The sequence below is a fragment of the Elephas maximus genome, chromosome 2 (assembly GCF_024166365.1).
Source record: "Elephas maximus indicus isolate mEleMax1 chromosome 2, mEleMax1 primary haplotype, whole genome shotgun sequence".
Classification (NCBI taxonomy): domain Eukaryota; kingdom Metazoa; phylum Chordata; class Mammalia; order Proboscidea; family Elephantidae; genus Elephas; species Elephas maximus.
In genome coordinates, this window is record NC_064820.1 from 228510099 (window position 1) to 228533068 (window position 22970).

The following is a 22970-nucleotide window of genomic DNA, read 5'->3' on the forward strand; positions in this document are numbered from 1 at the left end:
GCACTGCCAAGGTCACGTCTCGAACCCACGTCCCTGGAAATGCGTGTGGCCAGTCCCTCATGGGTTATTTTGTGTGGTCTCTGGGGTGCACGTCCCTTCCTGGCTGCAGAGCCTAGCCCTGGAAAGCACTGTGTCTCACTGGGCGCCTCCCCTGAAGCCAACCTTCCCCTCACAAAATCCCACTGCTTTTGACCAAAATGAATGAGGCCAGGTTTTCTTCCCAGTACTTCCCAGTAAGTGTCTCAAAGGAAAATAATGTCCAGTGAGTCTACAAGGGGTTCTTCACCAGGTGTCATTTACTGAATTAGACACACACATGTGCATACGTACATACGGATCATACAAGACACATGTGTGCAGACACACGCACACCCCTCACATGGAGACACACACATGCACAGACACATGGGTGTAACAGACCGTGAAAACAAGCCACCTGTAGACACACATACACACACGTGTACAGATACACACGCACACAGACACAACAGACTCCGTAGCTTCAGGGTGGAGAATATGGTGGGAGCTTATAGGCAGAAATGCTCAGACCCCCACGGCCTGTGTCTCCTGCAAACCCTGCTTGGCCCCCGCCCAGCACAGCCTCCACTTCCCCAGAGGCGTCGGGGAGTGGGGCGCCCTGCTCTTTTTTGCAAACCCAGCTCCCTTCTTCCAGCTGTGAAGCCATGTCCCAACAGAGGTACCAGTCCCCGGTGTAGGTCTCAGGGTCACACGTGTTCCGGGATGGTGGAGCAGCTGGTCATGAGGCCCTGTCTCATTCCACGTTTGGCCTCGAAGGCAGCAAGCTTGCCCACTTGGGGACACTCCTGCTGTGGCCTGCTGACCCTTCCAAAAGGGCCTCACTCAGAGTCAGTAGCGGCACCTGTACATCCTTCTAGGCCTGGTCGTGGTCCTGCTGAGGGAGGCCCTGCATGTCCATGCAGGCTGGGGACGCTCCTTGTCCTTGTAAGTGATGCAGCTGGGGGCAAGCCTGTCTGAGTCACTGCCCCGCATTTCACAAATGGACACTTTCTCTAGCTGCCGTGTGAAGTCTGGCTTGGGCATCTCCCCGACGTCCCAACGTCCGGAGGACATTCCTGTCAAACATGGCCTGGGAAGGGAAGGCAAGGAGGTGAGATGCGGTGCCCTCTTTGTCACCTGCTCAGCGCACAGACCGTGAAAACACAGTGCCTTGGGAGTGAGGGTCTCTGGACACCAAACCAAAAAAAACCCAAATCTGTTGCTGTTGAATTGATTCCAACGCACAGAACAGAGAACTACCCTACAGGGTTTCCAAGGAGCTGCTGGTGGATTTGAACTGCCAAGACCTTTTGGTTAGCAGCCAAGCATTTAACCACTGTGCCACCAGGGCTCATTATCTTTCTTCATTTTACCCTAATTAAGAACAGGCAGGCCCTAGTTTCTTGGCAAGCTGTGTTCCAAAAGTTAACTGAGCTTGGCTTGCCTGGACCTCTGGCGGGTATTTCCGGCAGAAACAGAGCAAGTGAGCCACGTGGCCCACGCTCCCTGGGTCAGTGGGTGGGCACCATCCGGGGGATGGGCGTTCCACGCACAGTGCAGTGGGCTGGACATGCCGGGCTCCACTGTCTCCACCAGACCCCTTTCCATAGGGAACAACGGGGCTCAGAGAGGTGCGGCAGTTTGCCAAAGGCACCAAGCCCAAGCAGCCTGTCTACAAAACCCCTTACTCTTGTAGCTCGAGGTCCTGCTAGGTGGTGCTAGGACTCTGAGTGGCTATTCCCACATTGGAGCAGAAATTGTCACCTCCCTTTGAGCCCGTGGACTGCAGATGCACACCTTCCCCAGAAAACACGAAGTCACCACTGAGCCTTACAGACAACTGCCCTGTTATAGACCAGAACCATGTGGTGTCTGCAGCTTAGATAGCCCAGTGGGTGTGTGAGTGGGGTGGTGGGGGGGGAGAGTGGGGAGTTAAGGGGGGAGTGGGGAGATGGGGCTGGCAGAGGGGGTGGGGGAGAGTGGGAAGGAAGGGGTGGGGGTGGGGTGGGGGGTGGGGGGAGTGGAGGGGTGAGGTGAGTGGAGAAGGCGGGCACACAGAAGACAAGGCCAGGCTTAGGTAGACTGTGGTTGAAGCGGGACTAGGGGGAAAAGTGCCTGGGGGATCATCCTAGGAGTCTCCTCTGCTTTTGTAGAGGTTTGGAAAATTCCATTATAAAATGCCAAAGGGGACACGCGCTCTCTGCATGCTCACCAATGAGTTCAAGCTCCGGCTGGGCACCCTGGGCACCTGTGGGAGCAAACCACAGGCGTCAGGGCAGCGAAGGGTGGGGAAGGGAGTGCACCGAAGCCCTCAGTGCTTCAGGGAGCAGCAGCACCAACTGCCCCCTCTGCTCGGACTCCCCCCTCCCATGGCTCCCGGTGTGGGGCCCCTCGGGCCAACGCCACCACCCTAGGCTCCCTGGACCCCAATTCCCTCACGTGCCTCTTCCTGACCCTGCAGTGTGTGTGGCCTTGTGCGCTGTCCCAAGCCAACTATGGGGTGCATATTCACTTTCTAAATGCTGCACTTCAGAAAAGAGCATGTTAAAATCCATGTAACACAGGTGTTTGGCGTGGATGTGCCAGCCTCCTGGGCACCTGACCCCGCCTGGACCTTCCAGAGCTTCCTTATTGAAGAAGATACCTTTTCAAGTCCAAGGGTACAGGTTCTCTGCTTTTTAAGATTCTCTGTGCCCTGGACTCAGGACCCCCTGCCAGACTGACCAGGTCCGCAGTGCAGGCTGTGGGCAAAGACAATTATCTCCGGGGTAACTGGAATTGGTAACATGAGTCTGGAAACTCAAGAGCAGCCCACAGGGCAAGACAGGAAAGGATATCCACAGGGGAGGCTCCGGCTGCAAGCCAACTCCATCATCAAGGGACCACCGAGTTTCATTTAAACAGTGCTTCCTTTGCTCTGGGAGTCCCTGGGTGCTGCCAACCGTCAGCTGCTAACTGAAAGACTGGCAGTTTGAGTCTACTTAGCAGCGCCTCGGAAAAAAGGCCTGGTGATCTACGTCCAAAAAATCAGCCACTGAAAACTCTATGGATGCAGTTCTCCTCTGACACATACGGGGTCGCTGTGAGTCGGGGTCAACTTGACGGCAACTGGTTTGGCTTTCTGGGTTTATTTTATACAGGTAGTTTAGCAAGAGTGACATAAAGGTGGTTCAAGTCTACCCAGAAGTGCTTTGAAAGAAAGGCCTGATGACGTATTTCTGAAGAATCAGCCACTGAGAACCCTGTGGAGCACAGTTCTCCTCTGACACACGTGCGTCACCAAGGGTCAGGACTGACTTGACGGCCACTGAGAACCCTGTGGAGCACAGTTCTCCTCTGACACACGTGTCACCAAGGGTCAGGACTGACTTGACGGCCACTGAGAACCCTGTGGAGCACAGTTCTCCTCTGACACACGTGTGTCACCAAGGGTCAGGACTGACTTGACGGCAACTGTTTTTTTTTTTTTCTTCACCCCTACCCTCACGGGAGTGTCAAAGAGCCCTGACCTTGTCACTCAGAACCTTGGGGATGGCTGCTGACCTAAGAGACTACCCTGTGCCCACCAAGGTGTGAGCTGGGCACGTCCGGCCCTGCAGGCTTCTCGGACGTGGGCTGATGTAAATCGCTGGCACCATCACACTGGTCTACGCCTGGAGCCGCTTCACTGCAGGTTCTGTTACCAGGTTTTCCATGGTTTAAATGCATACTTTCTAGATCTACCTTGGAGATTGGCTGGAATTACAGACGGCCAGCCATGCCAATGATTTAAGGCAGGCTCAGTCAGCTTTGTCAGAAGGGAACTCTGGCCAGACCTTGAAACTTGGACTCCATCACTCCCACCCAGAACCCAGAAGACTGGACTTATCACAGCCACCTTTTGACGTGAGCATGTCTGAACATAGGGTCTCACTTCAAATCCACTTCCTTGGAGCATTTTAAGTTGCCAACCCTAGTGAACGTGAATGCTGTGAAATGCCAGTTTCAAGTGAAAGCAACATCTTGCAGAGTTAGGAAAGCTTAAAGAGGCAAAACACCCACACCAATGAGATTAGTATAGACAGTCTCCACCCCAAGTCTTGTCTGATACCTGTGTAGCTTCCACGAGAACATCTGTTCTTATAAAGCCAGATGGTCACCACGACCGCCATCACGCCCAGGATGCCAAAGACGATAAAAACGGCCATATTTTTCTCCCGGGGCATGGCTGGATTATCTGTGATCTTGTCATTGGTTCCAGAGGAAGGTTCTACAAGAAAAGAGGGAAATAACCCAAGACTTAAAGGGCAAGGAGGAAAATGGTCTTTTTTCATCTTTAAGAAGACAATGCTGCAGAGAAGAATTTACTGTACTTTTACGCAAATAACACTCATGCTATGTTTTTCACCAACCCCTTGCGCATTATTTTCCTAGACACGATATGCACGTTATATGGGTAGGCACATTATTTGCGGAAATACAGTATCCCAAAGAACTCAGCCGACATGAGTTTTTGATTTGTACAATGTGAGTTGATGGAGAGAAGGGCTGTCTCTGATAGTGGTGTGTCCTCTCCTCCTGGGAATTTCTCTTCCCCTTCCTACGTTTGTCACCTGTAATTCCTGGGAATGGTTTTGCCAGCCCTTTCTGTGGGTCTCTACCTGGGGAGGGGCTTAGCCGGAAACACAGTTTCCTCCTGTCTTTTGTTTTTAACTGAGGTGAAATCCACAGAACGTAAAATTAGCCATTTTAAAGTGCACACTTCAGTGGCATTTAGTACATTCAAAATGTTATACAACCACTGTTGTTCTTAGGTGCTGTCAAGTCAGTTCCGACTCATAGCAACAGAACGCACACTGCCTGGTCCTGCAGCGTCTTTACAATCCTTGCTATGTTTGAGCCCATGGTTGTAGCCACCTCGTCAATCCATCTTATTGAGGGTCTTCCTCTTTTTCGCTGACCCTCTACTTTACCAAGCATGACGTCCTTCTCCAGGGACTGGTCCCTCCTGATAACACGTCCAAAGTACATAAGATGAAGTCTTGCGATCCTCTCTTCTAAGCAGCCACCACTAACTATCTAATTCCAAAACATTTTCATCATTTCCAAGAGGAAACCCCATACCTGTGAGCGGTCACCCCGGCATCCCTCTTCCCTCTGCCTCCTACAAATCTACTTCCTGTCTCTATGGATTTGTCAATTTTAGACATTTCATATAAACAGAATCATACAATATGTGGCCTTTTGGGTCTGGTTTACTTCACTCAGCATCATCTTTCAAAGCTCATCCATTTTGTGGCAAGTATTAGAACTTAATTCCTTTTTCTGGTTGAATGTATATACCATCTCTTGCCTATTGTGAATAGTGCTGCAATGAACATTGGTATACACGTGTCCCTGCTTTCCCAAATCTCCTGGGTATACACCTAGGGAAACTGCTAGGTCATACACAGATTCTAGGTTTAACTTTTTGAGGAACTGCCACACCATTTTCCACAGCGGCTCAACCACTTTACAAACCCACCAGCAGTGGATGAGGGTTCCAACTTCTCCTGTCTTGTGTCTACCTACTTAGCCCCCAGAGAGCGGTTCTCATATCCAAATGAGCAATAACACCCCTGGGGACTTCCTTACAAATACCCAGTGTTGCTCCAAGCACACCTGGAGAAACAGTGACCTAGGCAGTGGTTCGACCTTGGATGCCCCTTAGAACCATCTGGAAGCTCTTAAAAACTGTTCTGATGCCAGGGACCTGTCCAGAGGTTCTGATCGGATGGGTCTAGGTCAGAGCTTGGGCATGGGGCTTTTACAGGCTGCCCAGGCAACCCTACTGTGTAGCCAGGGTCAGAGCTGCTGCTCCCGAAGAGCCTTCTGGGTTCCATCTTCCAATGCTGGCTTGAACGCAGTGTTCAAAGGCAGCCCTTTCCTAGTCATTCGGGTGGGCTTGGAGACTGTGAGCTTTAAGCTGCAGGAATTCAGGATTCCTGATTTCAGGAAGGAGGGTGTCCTGGTTCTGCAGGGGTTCCTGGCAGTCAGGGCTACCTTCCCACAGGGGCCCAGGCTTGGCTTAATGCTCCACTGTCGCCATCTTGAAATTCCTAATAATTTGTGAACACAAGGCCCCTGCATTTTCGTTCTGCACTAGACCCTGCTGGCAGCACACAGACCCCCGTCCTGAGTATCTTCTGCCTCCACCTTCTACCACTCATCTTAGCACGTGGGCCAGGGACACACAGATTGGGAGGGGCTGTGGCCTCTCTGAAAAGGAGTCACCCACCTACAGCCTTGCACGGAGAGAATGTGGGCCAGCAACTTGGGGAGTTTGGTCGTCTCGGGGGCACACGTCCAATGGCAAAGAGTTTGAGTGTGGTTTTAATCCCGACACTGTCACTTCCTAGTCCTGTGGCTTCGGAAAGCTTACACAATCTTTTAGAGCCTCAGTCCCTCATCTGTAAAATGGGCTTCACAAAACTGACCCTGTGAGGCTTAGCGGGGATGAAGTGTACTAAGGGTCCAAACAGTGAGTATGCGTAGCTGCTCATCGTAAGGTTGGAGGTTCAAGTCTGCCCAGAGGCATCTCGGGAGAAAGGCCTGCCAATCTGCTTCCAAAAAATCAGCCACTGAAAACTTCCTGGATCATCGTTCTACTCTGACACCCATGGGGGCGCCATGAGTCAGATTTGACTCAATAGCAACTGCTTGTATTGCGATTCTAGCCCCGAGGCCGTCTTCAGAAACGGCAGTGCTTTTCACACTGTGTCTCGAGCTCAGCCCGCCCCTATTCTCCCTCGCAGCCTCCTTCCTGATGCTGTGCCGGGTCACCTTGTAGGGACTATGTCTCTGCCTGAGAGCCCATCCCAGCCCCCACCGGCCCGCCACGTTAGGTCCTGGGGCTTCACCTGGGTGGCTGCTGACGGTCAGGTTTTGGTGCAGTATCACGTTCTCGATGCAGCACTGGACATTCACGTTGGGGGCCCACTGGACCCTCAGGGTGCTGACCACGTCATACAAGCCTTGTTCATTCATGGAGACCGTGCTGTTCTGTAGCGCCTTGTCCAGCAGGCTGTTGTCCGTCTGGTTGATCCAGTACACGTTGGGTCTTGGGTAGCCATTTGTGGACCTGCATGTGAAGGTGAGCTCCTCGTCCTGGGAGGGGCGGATGGGGGTGCTGACGATGGGCATGCTGTAGTTGGCTGCAGGGGGAGGAAACAGGGGTGAGGGGCGGCAGCACCGGAGGGTCATGAAACAGAGGGGTACACCATGCCCAGGGCCACGGCAGAGGGGGTGGCCTGTGGGACCACTGAACCAGGCAGGGGGTGAGGCCAGAGCCACGTCTGAGAAGTAGACGCAGGCCCTTTTCTGACCAAAAGTCACCCTCCACTCACCCTCCAAAAGGGGGAGCTGATGACTCCAGGTGGGCCTGGAATGTTGCCCACAGCCTGGGCTCCAAGGCCTCACGGGAATCTAGTCCTTCTCACCAGTGCTACGGAGAGCTTGAAATTCATCTGAAACAGACATGGCCTGTCTCCCCATTGAACTGTGCCCTGAGCTCCTTAGTGGACTTTCATTTTTCCCTAAATTCCAATCTCATTCAGTATTTCCTAGCATTCCCTCCCAATTTCATAAAAAACCTAGTGTTAGTTGAGTTGGAGGGTTCAAAGAAAAGACGGCGAGATTGGAAGTTCTTTTGTAAAAACAGGTAGCCTCGGCTTATGGGACAGTTTCTCACACGTTGAATGACTTCAGCCAGGACCAAACCCATTGCCATCGAGTCAATTCCAACTCATAGAGACCCTATAGGACAGAGTCGAACTGCCCCATACGGTTTCCAAGGAGGGGCTGGTGGATTTGAATGGCCGACCTTTTGGTTAGCAGCCAAATGCTTAACCACTGTGCCACCAGGGCTCCAGGAAGATTCATTAATTAATAAAATTATTAATAGATAATTAATAGAAGAGTTTTTATATAATAAAGGAATGTATTAATAATTAATAAAATTAATTACTAATACTTTTTCTAGGGTGTAAGGGAAAAAAAAACACAGTCGCTGTTCAGTCAGCTTTGATTCACTGTCATTCCGTATGTGTCAGAATAGAACTGTGCTCCATACACTTTCTAATGGCTGATTTTTCAGAAGTAGATCGCCAGGCCTTTCTTCCGAGGTACTTCTGGGTGAACGCGAACTGCCAAGTTAGCAGCTGAATATGTTCACCATTTGTACCACCCACGGACTCCCCGGTGTATAAGTCTGGAATGAAATCAGTTCTCTTGGCTTGGATGGTCTTACCTGCCACGTGCAGTATGACATCAACTTCCCAAACTTTTTTTAATTCCTGGGGCTTGCTGAACACAAGGCATTGATATGTCTGCTCATCTTGGGGGGTAATGTTGTATAAATGCAGAGAGAAGTTGCCCCGCTTCATGCTGTCCAGTGACAGCTGGGCCCGGTGCTGGTAGCGGTTATCTTCGTGGCGCCAGGAGCTATTCTCAGAGAGGTAGGCTACCACAGTCTGTGGCTCATTGGTTTGCCAATAAATAAAAAAGTCATTTAAATCAAAACTGCTTCCTCCAGGGTAAATGCAGCTGAGTTCAACACTGCTACCCACGATCCCTTGGACTTCTTTCTTTTGAATATCTGCAATGATTAAAAAACGAAAAAGTTAGTTTTCTAAGTTGGGCTCTGAGCCTGCGAAGTTACTCCACTGGGCCGGCTCCTTGGTTGTGAACCTCAGATACCAAGTCTGACTCATGTACGCAGAAAATGAATTTACCGATAAGATAACACTTCCCCACCACCAACTGCTGTCAGGTAGACTCTGACCCATGGCAACCCCACGTGTGTCAGAGGAGAACCGTGCTCCGAGGGTTTGCGAGGATTCATTTGTCAGTAGATGGCCAGGCCTTTTTTCTGAGGCACCTCTGGGTGGACACGAACCTCCATTTGGTTAGCAGCCGAGACACACTTGCTGTTGTTAGGTGCCGTTGAGTCAATTTCTACTCAGAGCAACCCCGTGCACAACGGAATGAAACACTGCCTGGTTCTGTGCCATCCTCACAATCATTGCTGTATTTGAGCTAATTGTTATAAAGACCATGTCAATCCATCTCGTTGAAGGTCTTTCTCTTTTTCGCTGACTTTACCAAGCATATGTCCTTCTCTAGGGGCTGGTTCCTCCTGACAACATGTCCAAAGTACGTGAGACAAAGTCTCGCCATCCTTGCTTCTAAGAAGCATTCTGGCTGTACTTCTCCCAAGACAGATTTGTTCATTCTTCTGGCAGTCCGTGGCATATTTAATATTCTTCACCAACACCATAATTCAAAGGCATCAATTCTTCTTTGTTCTTCCTTTTTCATAGTCCAGATTTCACATGCACGTGAGGCCACTGAAAATACCACGGCTTAGGTCACAACTGGGGAAGAGCTGCCTCCTCAAAGTAGAGTCAACTTTAATGATGTGGATGGAGTAAAGCTTTCGATATCTTCATTTGCTCAAGTGGCACAACTCGAAATGTGAAGAAGCAGCTGCAAACATCCATTAGTAACTGGAATGTGGAACGTATGCAGTATGAATCTAGGAAAGCCGGAAGTTGTCAAAAACGAAGTAGAACATTTGAAGATACATTTCCTAGGCGTTAGTGAGCTGAAATGGACTGGTATTGGCCATTTAGAATTAGACAATCATATGGTACACTACGCTGGGAATGAAAATTGAAGACAAATGGTGTCACATTCATTGCCAAAAAGAGCTTTTCGAAATTATCCTGAAATACAATGCTGTCAGTAGTAGGATAATATCCATATGCCTACAAGGAAGACGAGTTAATATGACTATTATTCAAATTTACACACAGACCACTAATGCCATAGATGAAGAAGCTGAAGATTTTTACCAACTTCTGCTGTCTGAAATTGATCAAACACGCAATCAAGATGCATTGATAATTACTGGTGATTGGAATGCAAAAGCTGGAAACAAAGAAGGATCAGTAGTTGGAAAATACAGCCTTGGTGATAGAAATGGTGCCAGAGACCACATGATAAGCTTCTGCAAGACCAATGACCTATTCTTTGGAAATGCCTTTTTTCAACAACACAAACGGCGACTATACACGTGGACTTTGCCAGGTGAAATACACAGGAATCAGATAGACTACATCTGTGGAAAGAGTCGAAGGAGAAGCTCAAAATCTTCAGGCGAAACTGAAGAAAATCAAAACAAGTCCACGAGAGCCAAAGTACGACCTTAAGCATATACCACATGAATTTAGAGACCGTCTCAAGAACAGATTACAAAAATACTTAAAGAGTTCAGACATTTACTGTGAGTTTGCTATGCTGTTCAATATCTATTTCCTGGTTTTGATAAGGCGCTACATAGTATGTAAGAGGCCACCACTGGGACAAGCTGGGTGACGGGTACATTCGCCTCTCCGTACAATTTTTGCAACTTCTCAAGGTCTAGAATTAACTCAAAATTAAAAGCTTTTAAAATTTTAGACATTTATTTCCTTGAACATTATGCTCTTCTAACATCTATCTATATGGGATGGAACTGACAACAGCAGCTTGAAAGATTAGACAGGAACCTTAGGGGGCAGTGAGTTTACATTAAAATAGGGGGAGGAACAACTCAGAAAAGGACGGTGAGAATGCTTGCACGACTTGAAGAATGTAATCAACGTCACTGAATCGTACGTGTTGAAATTTGTTGAATTGGGGTATGTTTTTGCTGTGTACATTCTCAGCAACAACAAAGAAATTATTTTAAAAAATTCAGGTATTTAAACCTTATGGAACAACATTGTGCCAGGTCTCGAAAGGCCTTGCACAGTTCCATTCTCTCGCTTGAAACCCTTGGCAGACATCACGTGGATTACCTCAAGCTAGCCTGCTAAAGGAAGAGACACATGGAGCAGAGCTGAATCAGCCAGGTATCCGAGACAGACATGCGGAAAATCCTAGCCAATAGCAGCAAAATTTTATTAGACTACTGATAGCTGACCACAGATGCATGAGGGGGCTCAGCCAAAACCAGAATAACTGCCTACCCTAGCCCATTGAAAGTCACCTATCTGAAGAATCATGAGTGAAAGAAATACCCATTTTTCCAAGTAACTAAATTGTAGGGTTGTTTGTTTCCTAGTAGTAGCCAACTGATACAGTTGTATCTGAAAGAAGAAAAGGATGCTGATATTTTGCTCCCTGATGGGTTGGATACAAGCAGAGCTTATGAAACACATTAATTAAGTAAAGTTTTGCTGGTAGAAAAGAATAAAGTGAGTGGGTTCTGGGGAGCATCTGATGCATGATCTAATAGTTTGGAGTAAGTTGGAGACTAGAATGAGTAAGCTGTGTTCTACGGAGGGTGAAAACACCAGCCTTGGAAGAGTGGAAATTCTGTTTAAAAGGGGTAGGAGATTCAGATTCTGAATGTGTGGGTTCTTCAGATAATCTGGGAGGTATTCAACAGATGATACAAAAAGCCTTAACTGTTGGTACCACTGTTGAAGAAGGAAAGTTTTGGAGGAAATAAAAGTGAAAGGGTGAAGTGTGGTGTCTGGGGTATTAAATGCTAACAAGCGGCCATCTAAGATGCATCAATTGGTCTCAACCTACCTGGATCAAAGGAAAATGAAGAACACCAAGGTCACACGATAACTATGTGCCCAAGAGACAGAAAGGGCCACACGAACTAGAGACTTACATCATCCTGAGACCAGAAGAACTAGATGGTGCCCGGCCACAACCGATGACTGTCCTGACAGGGAACACAACAGAGAACCCCTGAAGGAGCAGGAGAACAGTGGGATGCAGACCCCAAATTCTCATAAAAAGACCAGACTTAATGGTCTGACTGAGACTAGAGGAATCCGGTGGTCATGGTCCCCAAACCTTCTGTTGGCCCAGGACAGGAACCATTCCCGAAGACGACTCATCAGACAGGGAAGGGACTGGACAATAGGTAGGAGAGAGATGCTGATAAAGAGTGAGCTACTTGTACCAGGTGGACACTTGAGACTGTGTTGGCATCTCCCGTCTGGAGGGGAGATGGGGGGGTAGAGAGGGTTAGAAGCTGGCAAAATGGTCACAAAAGGAGAGACTGGAAGGAGGGAGCGGGCTGACTCATAAGGGGGAGAGTAAATGGGAGTATGTAGTAAAGTGTATATAAGTTTATATGTGACAGACTGACTTGATTTGTAAACTTTCACTTAAAGCACAATAAAAATTATTAAAAAAAAATTCAGGTATTTAAAGGGGAATATCAGTTTCTCAACAATGGTATAATGCTAGTCACGCGACATTTTAAAGGTCCCTGTAACACAGTTAATTTCACTGTGCCAACTCCTTAAATGCCTACAGAAAAATCCTCGTGCCCCTGGGCTGGAGAAGGCTTGGCAAGGCCTGGGGGCACAGGGATGGCACCACTGTGGTGGTGCATCCCTATTCCTGGCTCCTGGGGAAGCTGGTGGCCTTCAGGGCCACACGGGGTTGACTGGGGTGAAGAGAGTTGAAGAGATAGGGGCCCTAGAGGACCAAAGCCCTAGCCCATCTGGTAAGGAGAGGAACTGAAACCCACAGGAGGAACTGCATCCCAGTGCTGCTGAATACGAAATGAAACACGAACTATGGCATTTAGAAAAGGTGAACCCTTGCGGCTTTCAATTTTGCGCTTGACTCGATGGTAATGGTTTTGTTTTTTTTTTTACTAATTGAAAGGTTGGTGGTCTGAACTCACCCAGTGGTGCCATGGAAGAAAAGCCTGGTGATCTGCTTCCACGTAGACTGAACCAAAATAAACCCAAACCCAGTGCCGTCGAGTCGATTCTGACTCCCAGTGACCCTAGAGGACAGAGTAGAACTGCCCCACAGGGTTTCCAAGGCGCACTTGGCCGGGATTCAAACTGCCGACTCTTTGGTTAGCAGCCGTAGCACTTAACCACTATGCCACCAGGGTTTCTCCATGTAGACGACGGTCAAGAAAACCCCATGGAGCAGTGTCATGGATTGAATTATGTTCCCCCAAAAATGTGTATCAATTTGCCTGGGCCATGATTCCCAGTATTGTGTGGTTGTCCTCAGTTTTGTGGTTGTAATTTTATGTTAAAGAGGATTAGGTTGGGATAGGAACACCCTTACCCAGGTCTCATCCCTGATCCAATGTAAAGGAAGTTTCCCTGGGGTTTGGCCTGCACCACCTTTTATCTTACAAGAGATAAAAGGAAAGGGAACAACTCATACCACAGCGCATCCTTTAGACCCAGGGTCCCTGCGGGGAGAAACTCCTAGTCCAGGGGAAGATTGACAAGAAGGATCTTCCTCCAGAGCCGACAGAGAGATAAAGCCTTCCCCTGGAGCTGACGCCCTAAATTTTGACCTATAGCCTACTTCACTGTGAGGAAATAAACTTCTCTTTGTTAAAGCCGTCCACTTGTGGTATTTGTTATAGCAGCACTAGATGACTAAGACAAGTGCTTCTACCCTGTAACACATGAGGTTGCCATGAGCCAGAAAAGACTCAGTGACAATGGGTTTGGGTTTTTTTGTGTGTTTGTTGGGGGAACCAAGCAGGAAGGGCTGTGCCAAGGGACTTCTAATGCCTGCGTCGCTCTGTCCGTCCTCACTGCTCAGCAGCTGAAGGTTTAGACAGTCATCTTCCCTAAGTGATACACCCCAGAAGTCAAAGCCCACCTACACTTACCAGCCTGCAGGCCAACGAACAGCAGCAAGAGCAGTCCAGGTCTGGAAAGAAAAACAAAAACGGAAAGGAGGTGAGACACAGCGCCAACAGGTGAGTTACCTGCTTCTCATAAGCAGGAAGAGAGTTAGGCCATCATATCAATGTGAACACATCTACCAGGAAGCAGGCCCAGGTTTGCCACATGCCTGGGAACTTAGGGAGAAGAGCCGGGACCACCCACCTTCCTTCTAGTACAGCAAACCCCAGGGGCTGGGTGCCTTGGCAATGGTCCACTCCCATGTCAACAAAATCACCTGCAAATTTTGGATCTGTCCACCTGGGAGGGATCTTCTAACCAAGAAAATTTTGGGAGTGTGAGAGCCAACACCAAGGCCAGGGCCTTTGATCCCTCGTGGCCTAGCCCAAGAAAATGGTTGAAATTAGAAAAAAGCTTTCGGGACATTTACAGCAGCAGCCCTGTTTAAAATTTCACGAGACAGGAAGCATCCAAGATGCCCAACGGCGAGATCAGGTGAATCATAGGACAAGGCTGTGCGGGAACGTGATTATTCTGCAACGGAACCTGGTGGTTCCTCCGTTTCAAGTCCTCTAGCATCTCGCCCCCACCGCCTGGACCAGCAAACTCTGTTATGACTTCTGAGCCTTCGAGAACCTTCAGCCTGGGGCCCCGTGCCCTCCCCACACGCCTCATCTCAGCCACTCACCCCTGTGGGAATCCCAGGGGCCCCCGTGGGCCAGAAGCTCCTCATCCCCTGAACCACTTCATTGGCTTGGACCATCTGGTCCCAGCGCTGACTCCGGCTCCCCATGAGAGCAGGATCCAGGGTGCCTGTCATCTCTGATTTCCCTGAGTCTCCAAATGGGGTCCCCCAGGGGTCTGTCTGGGGAGATCCTCATCCTCTCTCCAGCTGCTCCCCAGGAAACTTCCATGGCTTATAGGGCTAAAGGCCAGTCATAGGTGGGCCTCCATGTCTCTTGAGACCCCTGCCCTGCCCCTGACAGCTGTCACAGGGCCTGCACCCCGTCTTCTCCCTGGGCTGCCAGGCACTCTCCCCCATGCTCATGTAGGCTGTAGCCTGAAGAAGGGTCTCATCCCGTCCCCTCCCCCACCCTGTACTCTGTTGAGGATGCGTACTGCTGAGTGGACGGCTGTGATGACCTCCACCCGGCCTCCCTGTCTCCAGTTGTGGCCCCTCTAGTCCTGCATCTTCCAAAGCCACAAGGACCTCTACAGTGCAAAGCCCCATTTCTCTCCCACCATGCCCAGTTCTCTGAAGGCCCCCTGGGCAGTCTGTGCTGACAAGTCCCTCTTGTCAGGCCTCCTCAGGGCATTGGGGGCTTCCTGGGGAGTGGGGGGGGGAGGTGCATGCTATGGGCTCTTACCCCCTCCAGGTGCAGTCACCACCAACCTTTTGGGACCCCTCCTTGTGCCCTCACCAGAGCTGGCTCTCGGGTCAGCCTCTGCCTTCTAACACCACCCACCAGCCCACAATCTCTGGCTGCACCCCTCGCCACCCTGCCTTCCAGTCCCAGTCCAGTCCTGGGATCAGAGGAGGGAGCACAGAGTCACCTGGTCTAGGTGTGGATGGCTGATAGCCGTGACAGTCTGGAGACTTTGGCTCTTCTCTGTCATGGGGAAACAATCTTAAACACAGTTCTAGCTGGGGAGTATGGCCAGTTGATCCAGGTGTGGGAGACTCTGGTTGGGGGCAGGACACCTGGGCACAGGTGCCTCGACTGTTCCCAAGAAGGCACAGGCTGCCAACCCAATGAGGACCCAACCCAAGGAGGACATGTGCCCTGAAGGGGGTATTTTTTCAAAAAGCCAGGAGCAAAGCTGCCACGCCCTCCCCCAGACTAGCAGGAGGTGAGCAGGGGGCTGGCCCTGAGGTGTCCCACCTTCCCCAGGTTGAAGCTGCTGATGGGGGTGGGTGTGAGGGGGCTTGCCACCAAATGGTGGGCTCCCGCTGGCCTTGGAGGACTCTAACAACCGACCTCTGCACAGCGTGACCACATCTTTAGTCCGTCTTCCTTGGGGGAAATCCCCTAGGGTGGGACACGGGTGCCTGCAGTGGGTGTGTGCCCCGCCTGGAGGGTGCCAGGGCGCTGAGCCTTCCCTCCTTCCAGCGTTCGCTCCTTCCCTTCGCAGGGACCCCGCACCCCAAGCACACACACACCTTGCCCTTGTCGGTCCGTGAGTCTGGCGAGGGGCCGGGCCTTCCCTCTGTGCCACCGGCGGACAGGTAACCGCGCCCCGCCCGGCCGCCCCACCCCCGCCGGCCGCTGCGCTGCCAGGTGAGCTGGGGAGCCCACTTCGGAGCCCCGGGCGCTGGGGAACACGCGGGGTCCCGGGCCGCGGCCGGACATCGGGGAGTCTTTAGCCCCACCTCTGGCCCGGACGCCCAGCTCCGGATGACGGCGCCTCCACTCCACCCTCGCGTGCGTCCGCCCGCAGGCTCACCTTCTCAGCCGCATGGTGGGGCGGCCCGGTGGGCACGGAGACCTCGGGCCGCGGCAGACCTCAGGCCACGGGAGACTTCTAACCCTGGGGGACCTCCGGCCGCTGGAGACTCCTGGCTGCGGGAGACCTCTGATCGCGGAGACTCGTATTGGGAAGCCGAGCTCCAGCTGTACGGGGGAGCCGAGCTCCGGCTGTCCCGCCGCCGCGCGTCTGGGCTCTGAAGCTCCGGGACAGCAGCGCGCCGGCTGGAGGGCGCTCTGGGGCTGCCCCTCCCCGTCCCCGCCCCACGGCCCCGCCCCTCCGCCCACGACAATGACCAACCTGCTTGGCGCCGAGCGGAAGCTCGCCTACTCGCCCACGACTAAAGTGCGCTTCGGCCCCGAAAGGGAGCAGGCTCGGGGCTCCCCGTCCACCAGGGCGCGGGCTGGGCGCTGTAGGTGCCCCGAAAGTGGGGCGGAGCGAGTACCTCGGGAGAAGGACGGCCTGGCGCTGCGGGAGGGGCCGCGGGAGGCACGTGCTGCCCCCCCACCTCGAGTACCGCGCGCAGCCCAGTCCGCCTGCCCGCCGCGCCCCTTCCCTGCCTTGTCAAACTGCGGGCGAATCGCGGGTCCAAGGCTCCAGGCGAGGTCTCGGCCGATGTCAGGCCCCCTTCCTCCCCCTCCCTCCCCCTTCCTTCCTTTCCCTCCCCCTTCCTTCCTTTCCCTCCCCCTCCCTCTACTCTTTCTTTCTCAGTCCCCCTCGTTCTACCCTAACCGCTTCCTCCCCGTCTCTCCTCCAAGTAAGCCCTCTACAGCTGCTTGCAAAGGAGCGAATGGATGGGAGGAGAGAGGACTGAAGGAGAGGAAGGCAGGCAGGCAGCACCCGCCAGTCCAGCCCTGGGATCCCTCACCTACCTTTGCTCCCTGACCGTTTGTGGGGCCCTGCGGGTCTGGTGGCACAGCATATGAGCATGTTAAAGACGCTTAGAGGCCTACAGGAAGGAAATTGTTAAGTTCCTCTAGGCGCAGCTGACTTGGCGCTCGTTTTCTGACCCGTGTTCCTGGGCACCCAGTCTGGGAAAGGCTGCACTGGAGGCCCAGGTGTGTAAAGTCAGTGCCTGCCCCCTAAGGTGGGTGGCAAGGAGGTGAAGGAGGTGGACCGCAAGGACTATGGTCCCCTTCCTGTGCAGAGGCCGCCCCCAGGCAGCCTGGAGTGGGGCTGATGTAGAGAACCGGCCCAGCCCTCCTTGCAGGCACCCTGCCTCAGGTCTTGACACTCTTCTCCCACGTGGCAGGCAGCCTGTTGCCCGGGCTGGTGTGATGGAGAGGCTGTCGTGAGGGGCTGTTCTGTATGTTTCTATAATGCTCTGAGATTCCATAAAATACAGGTCACTATTATGCTTTCAATAATACGTATGTGTAATCATTCATAATATGAATATATACCTTGTGCAGCTCTCTAATATTAAGTCATTAGAAACCTGTAAGTCATTAGAAAGTTTCTGAACTTAGACATAGAAACAGAAAACAAGACTGTTGCCACTGACTCGATTCCAACTCATAGTGACCCTATAGGACAGAGTAGAACTGCCCCAAAGGATTTCCAAGGAGCAGCTGGTGGACTTGAACTGCTGACCTTTTGGTTAGCAGCTGAGCTCTCAACCACTGTACCACCAGGGCTCCACAGAAGCAGGTGAAGTATGTCAAGAACATAAACAACCTTTAAGTTCACTTTAACCGAGCATGCTGTGACACAAGAAAACATAAATCTAAATAACGTCCCTACTTTTTAACCTTGAAAAGTAGATGTGTCATTTGGCCACTCTCTGACCCTGGAGAAAAGACGTAACAATACTACTCTTTGACGTCACATATTAGTCCTTGTCGTGTGGCGCCAAGGTAAGAAATTCACATATAAACCCTGAATTTCTGCTCAGTTGCTGAGAGAAGGTAGAGATGGAGCTGAGATTCTGTCCACCACCACTGACCTTGGAGTCTAGCTAGGAGGGACCCCTGCTGAGTTTAAGCTGTGGTTAAGCCTTCCTCCTGAAACCTCTCATTAAAGGTAAAAGCCTGAACTCTAAAGATTTGGACTCTAACCCTGAAACTAACATTGTAATTGTTAATTCTGACCTCTTGTTCTAAATGCACGTTGAGATCTTACTTGCATGCCTTTCCATGACTACGATGCAGTAAACTAAACAAGTTTATGTCTGAAAAACCTGAGTATCTCTATTAATTTTCTAAGATACCTAAAATCCTACATAACAGGGGCTGAGAAGGCCAGAGGTAGTGGCCACAAGAGCAAGGTGGAAGGGACCCTCCTGAACCAGCACGATGTCATCCACTCAGCAAAGATGTCTGAACACCTACTACCAGCCAGCCCTGTGGGAACAGTGAGGATAAAAGCAAAAAATCAATAAAGATGGAACCCTCTGCCTCATGGAAGTTAACATTCTTGTAGAGGAGGTGGGCAAGGAACAAAATAAGCATGCAAATAGATGGAGTGTGAGACGGGCGACAAGAGTTATTGACAGTGAGGCAGGGAGGGCGGGGGGCTGCAGGTAACACAGGGCTGCTGGGGAAGGGGCCTGCTCAGTTCGCTGTCTGGGAGAAACCCCCTCCTCAGCTAGAGGAGGGATATAAAGAAGCAGGGATCAAGAAAGGAGCTGCCCTCAGGGGGCTGACCCCTTAGCTGGGACATCAGGGACAGGAGGCCCGTCCACAGTGGGGTTTAAGTGTGAAGGGAGACACAGTCCACACTTGGTGGGGGGAGGGTAGGCACCATGAAGAAGCAAAGTAAGCTTAGTTCATTACAGATGAGTAAGTAAGCACAAGTAAGCCAGTGCTTACCTTGCCTACTGGGTCATCTGCCCCTATCAGGGAGTGTAAATTTGAAAAGAGGCTTTGATTCTGTAGGAAGGTGCTGTGGGGTTGGGAATAAGAGAGATGCCAGCCATACCTAGAAGGAGAATTTTTGATGGGGTGAAAAAATGTGAAATTGTTCCCTAACGATGATCTGATAAGCAAGGTGAGCACTGTGCCTATTGGATAATCCACCCTGGAGGCATCAATCAGAGAGGATCTCAGGCCACTTCCTGGAGCCAGGAAGCCACGTCCAACACTGACCTGAACACAAGTTGCCCAGTATTCATGGTGGGGATGTGGGGACTTCAAGCACAGCACGGCTGGGAGGGGGCATGATGGTGGTGAGCCTTGAGGCCTCCTTCTCCCTGGGCTGCAGCAGCTGTTGGAGAAGGCAGGACAACCAGAGCCTCACTTGGCCTTTCCCTTCCTAGGGCGGGGCTGCCTGAATCCTCTGCTTTCTGGTCCATCCAAGTTCATGCCGATTAGACAGGCTAGGGTCCGGGGCCCACCTCTGGGCCTATCACAGGTCCAGGGGCCTGCGCTGCACTGATTGGCTGACTTCTGTGTCACATATTCTACCTCAAGGGTGGGGCCCAGATAAAATGTGGTGTGGGGGTTGTTGAAAGAATGGGGAATGAGTCCCGGGGGGATAGAAAGCCCCTCAAACTAACGATCTCCCTCAAGAGGGTGCTTGCCTGTCTGGCCTGGCTGGAGCCCAGAAGGGCAGCCTCAGTGCCCTGTTGGTGGGGGGCAAGTGCTGCAAGACCCACCCAGGAGTGGGGACTCTGGGACAAGGGGAACATGCCTTTTCTTGGAATGGCAAAGAAGAGTCAGGAAGTGAGTCTGGGCTGGAAAAGGACTTTCAGGGATGACAGGAACACCTGGGGGCCACTTGTGAGGAGGGAGGAGCAAGACCAGCCCCAGGAACATTCACGTAAGTACATGGGCACCATTCCCACCACCCAACGTGGTGGTGTTAGGGCCAGTTGGCTCCAACTCATGGCGACCTTACGTATAACAGCAGAAAACGTTGCCCAGTCCTACATCATCTTCATGATGGCTGGTACGTTTGAATCATTGTTGCAGCCACTGTGTCCATCCATCTCATGGAGGGTTTCCCTCATCTTCATTGACCTTCTACTTTGCCAAACATGATGTCCTTTTCTAGCAATTGGTTTTTCCTGATGACGCAGCCAAAGTAAGTGAGCCAAAGTCTCACTATCCTTGCTTCTAAGGAGTATTTTGTTGTATTTCATCTAAGATGTTTGTTCTTCTGGCAGTCCATTCAATATTCCTCACCACTACCATAATCTAATTGCATCAATTCTTCTGTAGTCTGTCCTTTACATTGTCCAGCTCTCCCATGGTTATGAGGAGATTGAAAATGCCATGGCTTGGGTCAGGCACACCTTAGTTGTCGAAGTGACGTTTTTGCTTTTTAAAACTTTAATTTTTTTTTTTTTTTTTTACAGCAGATTTGCCCAATAAAATACATCATTTGGTTTCTTGACTGCTGCTTCCATGGACATTGATTGTTGATCCAAAAAGAATGACATCATTGACAACTTCAGTTTTTTTCTCCCCTTCTCCCTGGAATGTCTGGGTTCAAATCCCAGCTTGGTTGCTTGGAGAGCTGTTACTTTGGTCAAATTATTTAGCCCCTCAGTGCCTGCATTTTTCCATCTGTAAAGGTGGGGATAGACTCATGGCTTTCTCATAAAGTAGTTATTAAGTTAATACGTGTACGTTAATATATTGATATTACAAATTAATGCACATAAAGCATTCTCACTGGGCTGGCACGAAGGATGCTGAGACCCATGAATAAACAGAAGGCAGCTCAGGAGCCTTCCTGCAGTTGAGGGAAGGAGGTAACCTTTCTCCTTGACCAGGACTGTTTCTCAGGCAGCAGGGCCACCTGGTTTGTTCTGCGGCTGTGGAGAGCAAAGCACACCTGGAAGAATACAGGGGTGCCATCTGGGAACCAAGTAGGAAATGCACACTTGCAGATGTGGGGACCAGAACGCCCATGGTGCCAGATGCGAAAGCAAAAAGCACTTCTGTGGACACTTGGATACCTAGGCTTCCTTCTGGCACCTGGTGGCCGCAGTCGCCTTGGGGTCCAGCACAGTGACATGTCTTTGATAACACAGGCGCTCAGTTGACTCCTAGGGCTTGACTGGCTCCTGGTCCAAGGAAACCGACCTTTCCTCTAGGGTCTTCTAGGGCAGCTGTAACAAAGCACCCTGACTTGGGGGCTTCAAAACAATGGAAATTTATTCCCTCCCAGTTCTGGAGGCCAGTGGCCCAAAATCATTATCAAAGAGTCAGCAGAGTATGCTCGCTCCAAAGGCTCTATGGGAGGATTCTTTCTTGCCTCCTCCAGTGTCTGGTGGCCCCAGGCGTTCCTTGGCCTGTGGCTGCATGGCTCCAATCTCTGTGTCTGTCATCAGGTGGCCTGCTCCTCTTCTGTGTGTCTTATCTCCTTCTTGTAAGCATACTTGTGAAGGCATTTAGGGCCCACCTGGACAGTCCAGGACGATACCCTCATCTCAAGATCCTTAATGTAATCAAAGTCCTTTTTTCCCATATAAGGTCATATTCTTAGGTTCCAGGGATGAGGGTGTGGATGTCTTTGGGGGCCTATTCAACCTCCCCGGGAAGTCCACAAAGGAGGCCCCTGTAGGCAGGATTAGAATATGTAGAGGGAGAATCTCAAGGTGGTGAAGGTGACAATGTCTGCATGTTTGAGGCAGAACTGAGCATGTAAAGTGAGTTCTGGGTAGCAAAAAGACCTGAACAACCCAGCCCCAATAACTTAGAAGCAGCCTGTGCTGATGGGAAATGGACATGATTTATGCTGGGCCCAAGGTGCTGGTTAGTTTGCGTGGAAGCACCCTTGATCGCAGATATATCAGAGATCACAGACGCCCCCACACCCCGCCCAGCCCACCTCTGCTGACCAGCTTGGCGTCAGAGGATTTGAGCCTAACCAGGAAAGTCTTCTTTGTACTGGGATGCTCTTGTCTCTTCCCTCCTCTGTGTTTTCTGTATGTTCCATGACCTTGGTTTCATTTCAGATCTCGCTAAATTAAATTAGCCCCTGTACACACTCATGGTACAAGAATCCAGCATTGTCCACCAAAGAGAGAAGAGGCATCAGTCATGTTGATTCAAGTGAAGACTTTTCTGCTACTTCAGGATATTAAAAAAAAAAAAAAATCTTCAAAAGGTCAAATTTTAACCCTACCCTTCTTCCACGAGCCCTGGTGGTACAGTGATTAAGAGCTCAGCTGCTAACCAAAAGGTCAGCAGTTTGAATCCACCAGCCACTCCTTGGAAACCTTATGGGACAGTTCTACTCTGTCCTATAGGGTAGCTATGAGTCGGAACCGACTCGATGGCAACTGGTTTGGGTTTTGTTTGTTTTTCTTCCACGAAGCATCCTGGCCACCAGTAAACTGAAAAAAACCAGTTGCCGTTGAGTTGACTCCGACTCATAACGGCCCCTAATGTGTCAGAGCAGAACTTCTCCACGGGGGTTTTAGTGGCTGAGTTTTCAGAAGCAGATCACCAGACCTTTCTTCTGAGATGCCTCTGGGTGAACTGGGACCTCCAACTTTTCTGATGGCAGCCAAGCGAGTTCACCATTTACATGACCCAGGGATTCCATTACTGGTCACAAAGGTCCCCGAATCCCAGGACGATTTGAGTCAGTTAAGTTAAATCTAGATCCCTTGGGGGAGTTTTCTGGTAATCTGGAAAGATTTCTTGAGGATTAATTACATGTGGCTCAAGACCAGCTTAATATGGTGCTCTCTGGTGCTGGTGGAAACCCTGGTGGCGTAGTGGGTAAGAGCTATGGCTGCTAACCAGAAAGTCAGCAGTTTGAATCTACCAGGCGCTCCTTGGAAACTGCATGGGGCAGTTCTACTGTGTCCTATAGGGTCGCTATGAGTCGGAA

At 50.8% G+C, this 22970-nt stretch overlaps 1 protein-coding gene across 2 annotated transcripts; it reads right to left on the reverse strand.

Annotated features, from left to right (window-relative positions):
* Positions 1–227: 227 nt before the first annotated feature.
* Positions 228–16428, reverse strand: ICOSLG (inducible T cell costimulator ligand). Of its 2 annotated transcripts, XM_049874996.1 has the most exons (7): positions 16161–16428; positions 13700–13740; positions 8285–8632; positions 6897–7190; positions 4109–4267; positions 2231–2266; positions 234–1108 (listed from the first exon to the last, which is right to left on the reverse strand). In XM_049874996.1, exons 1-7 carry the CDS (start codon positions 16172–16174, stop codon positions 1098–1100), a joined length of 903 nt encoding a protein of 300 aa, XP_049730953.1. In that variant the 5' UTR covers positions 16175–16428; the 3' UTR covers positions 234–1097. The 2 variants fall into 2 exon arrangements, with proteins under 2 accessions (XP_049730954.1, XP_049730953.1); XM_049874997.1 differs by lacking the exon at positions 2231–2266 and having other exon boundaries at positions 228–1108.
* Positions 16429–22970: the final 6542 nt, after the last annotated feature.

Excerpts from the sequence above, each read along its gene's own strand:
- ICOSLG (XM_049874996.1), bottom strand. Across the intron at positions 8,633-13,699 it reads GTTCGTTGGCCTGCAGGCTG|ATATTCAAAAGAAAGAAGTC; the intron begins GTAAGTGTAGGT and ends TAATCATTGCAG. Across the intron at positions 2,267-4,108 it reads TTCTCGTGGAAGCTACACAG|GTGCCCAGGGTGCCCAGCCG; the intron begins GTATCAGACAAG and ends TTGCTCCCACAG.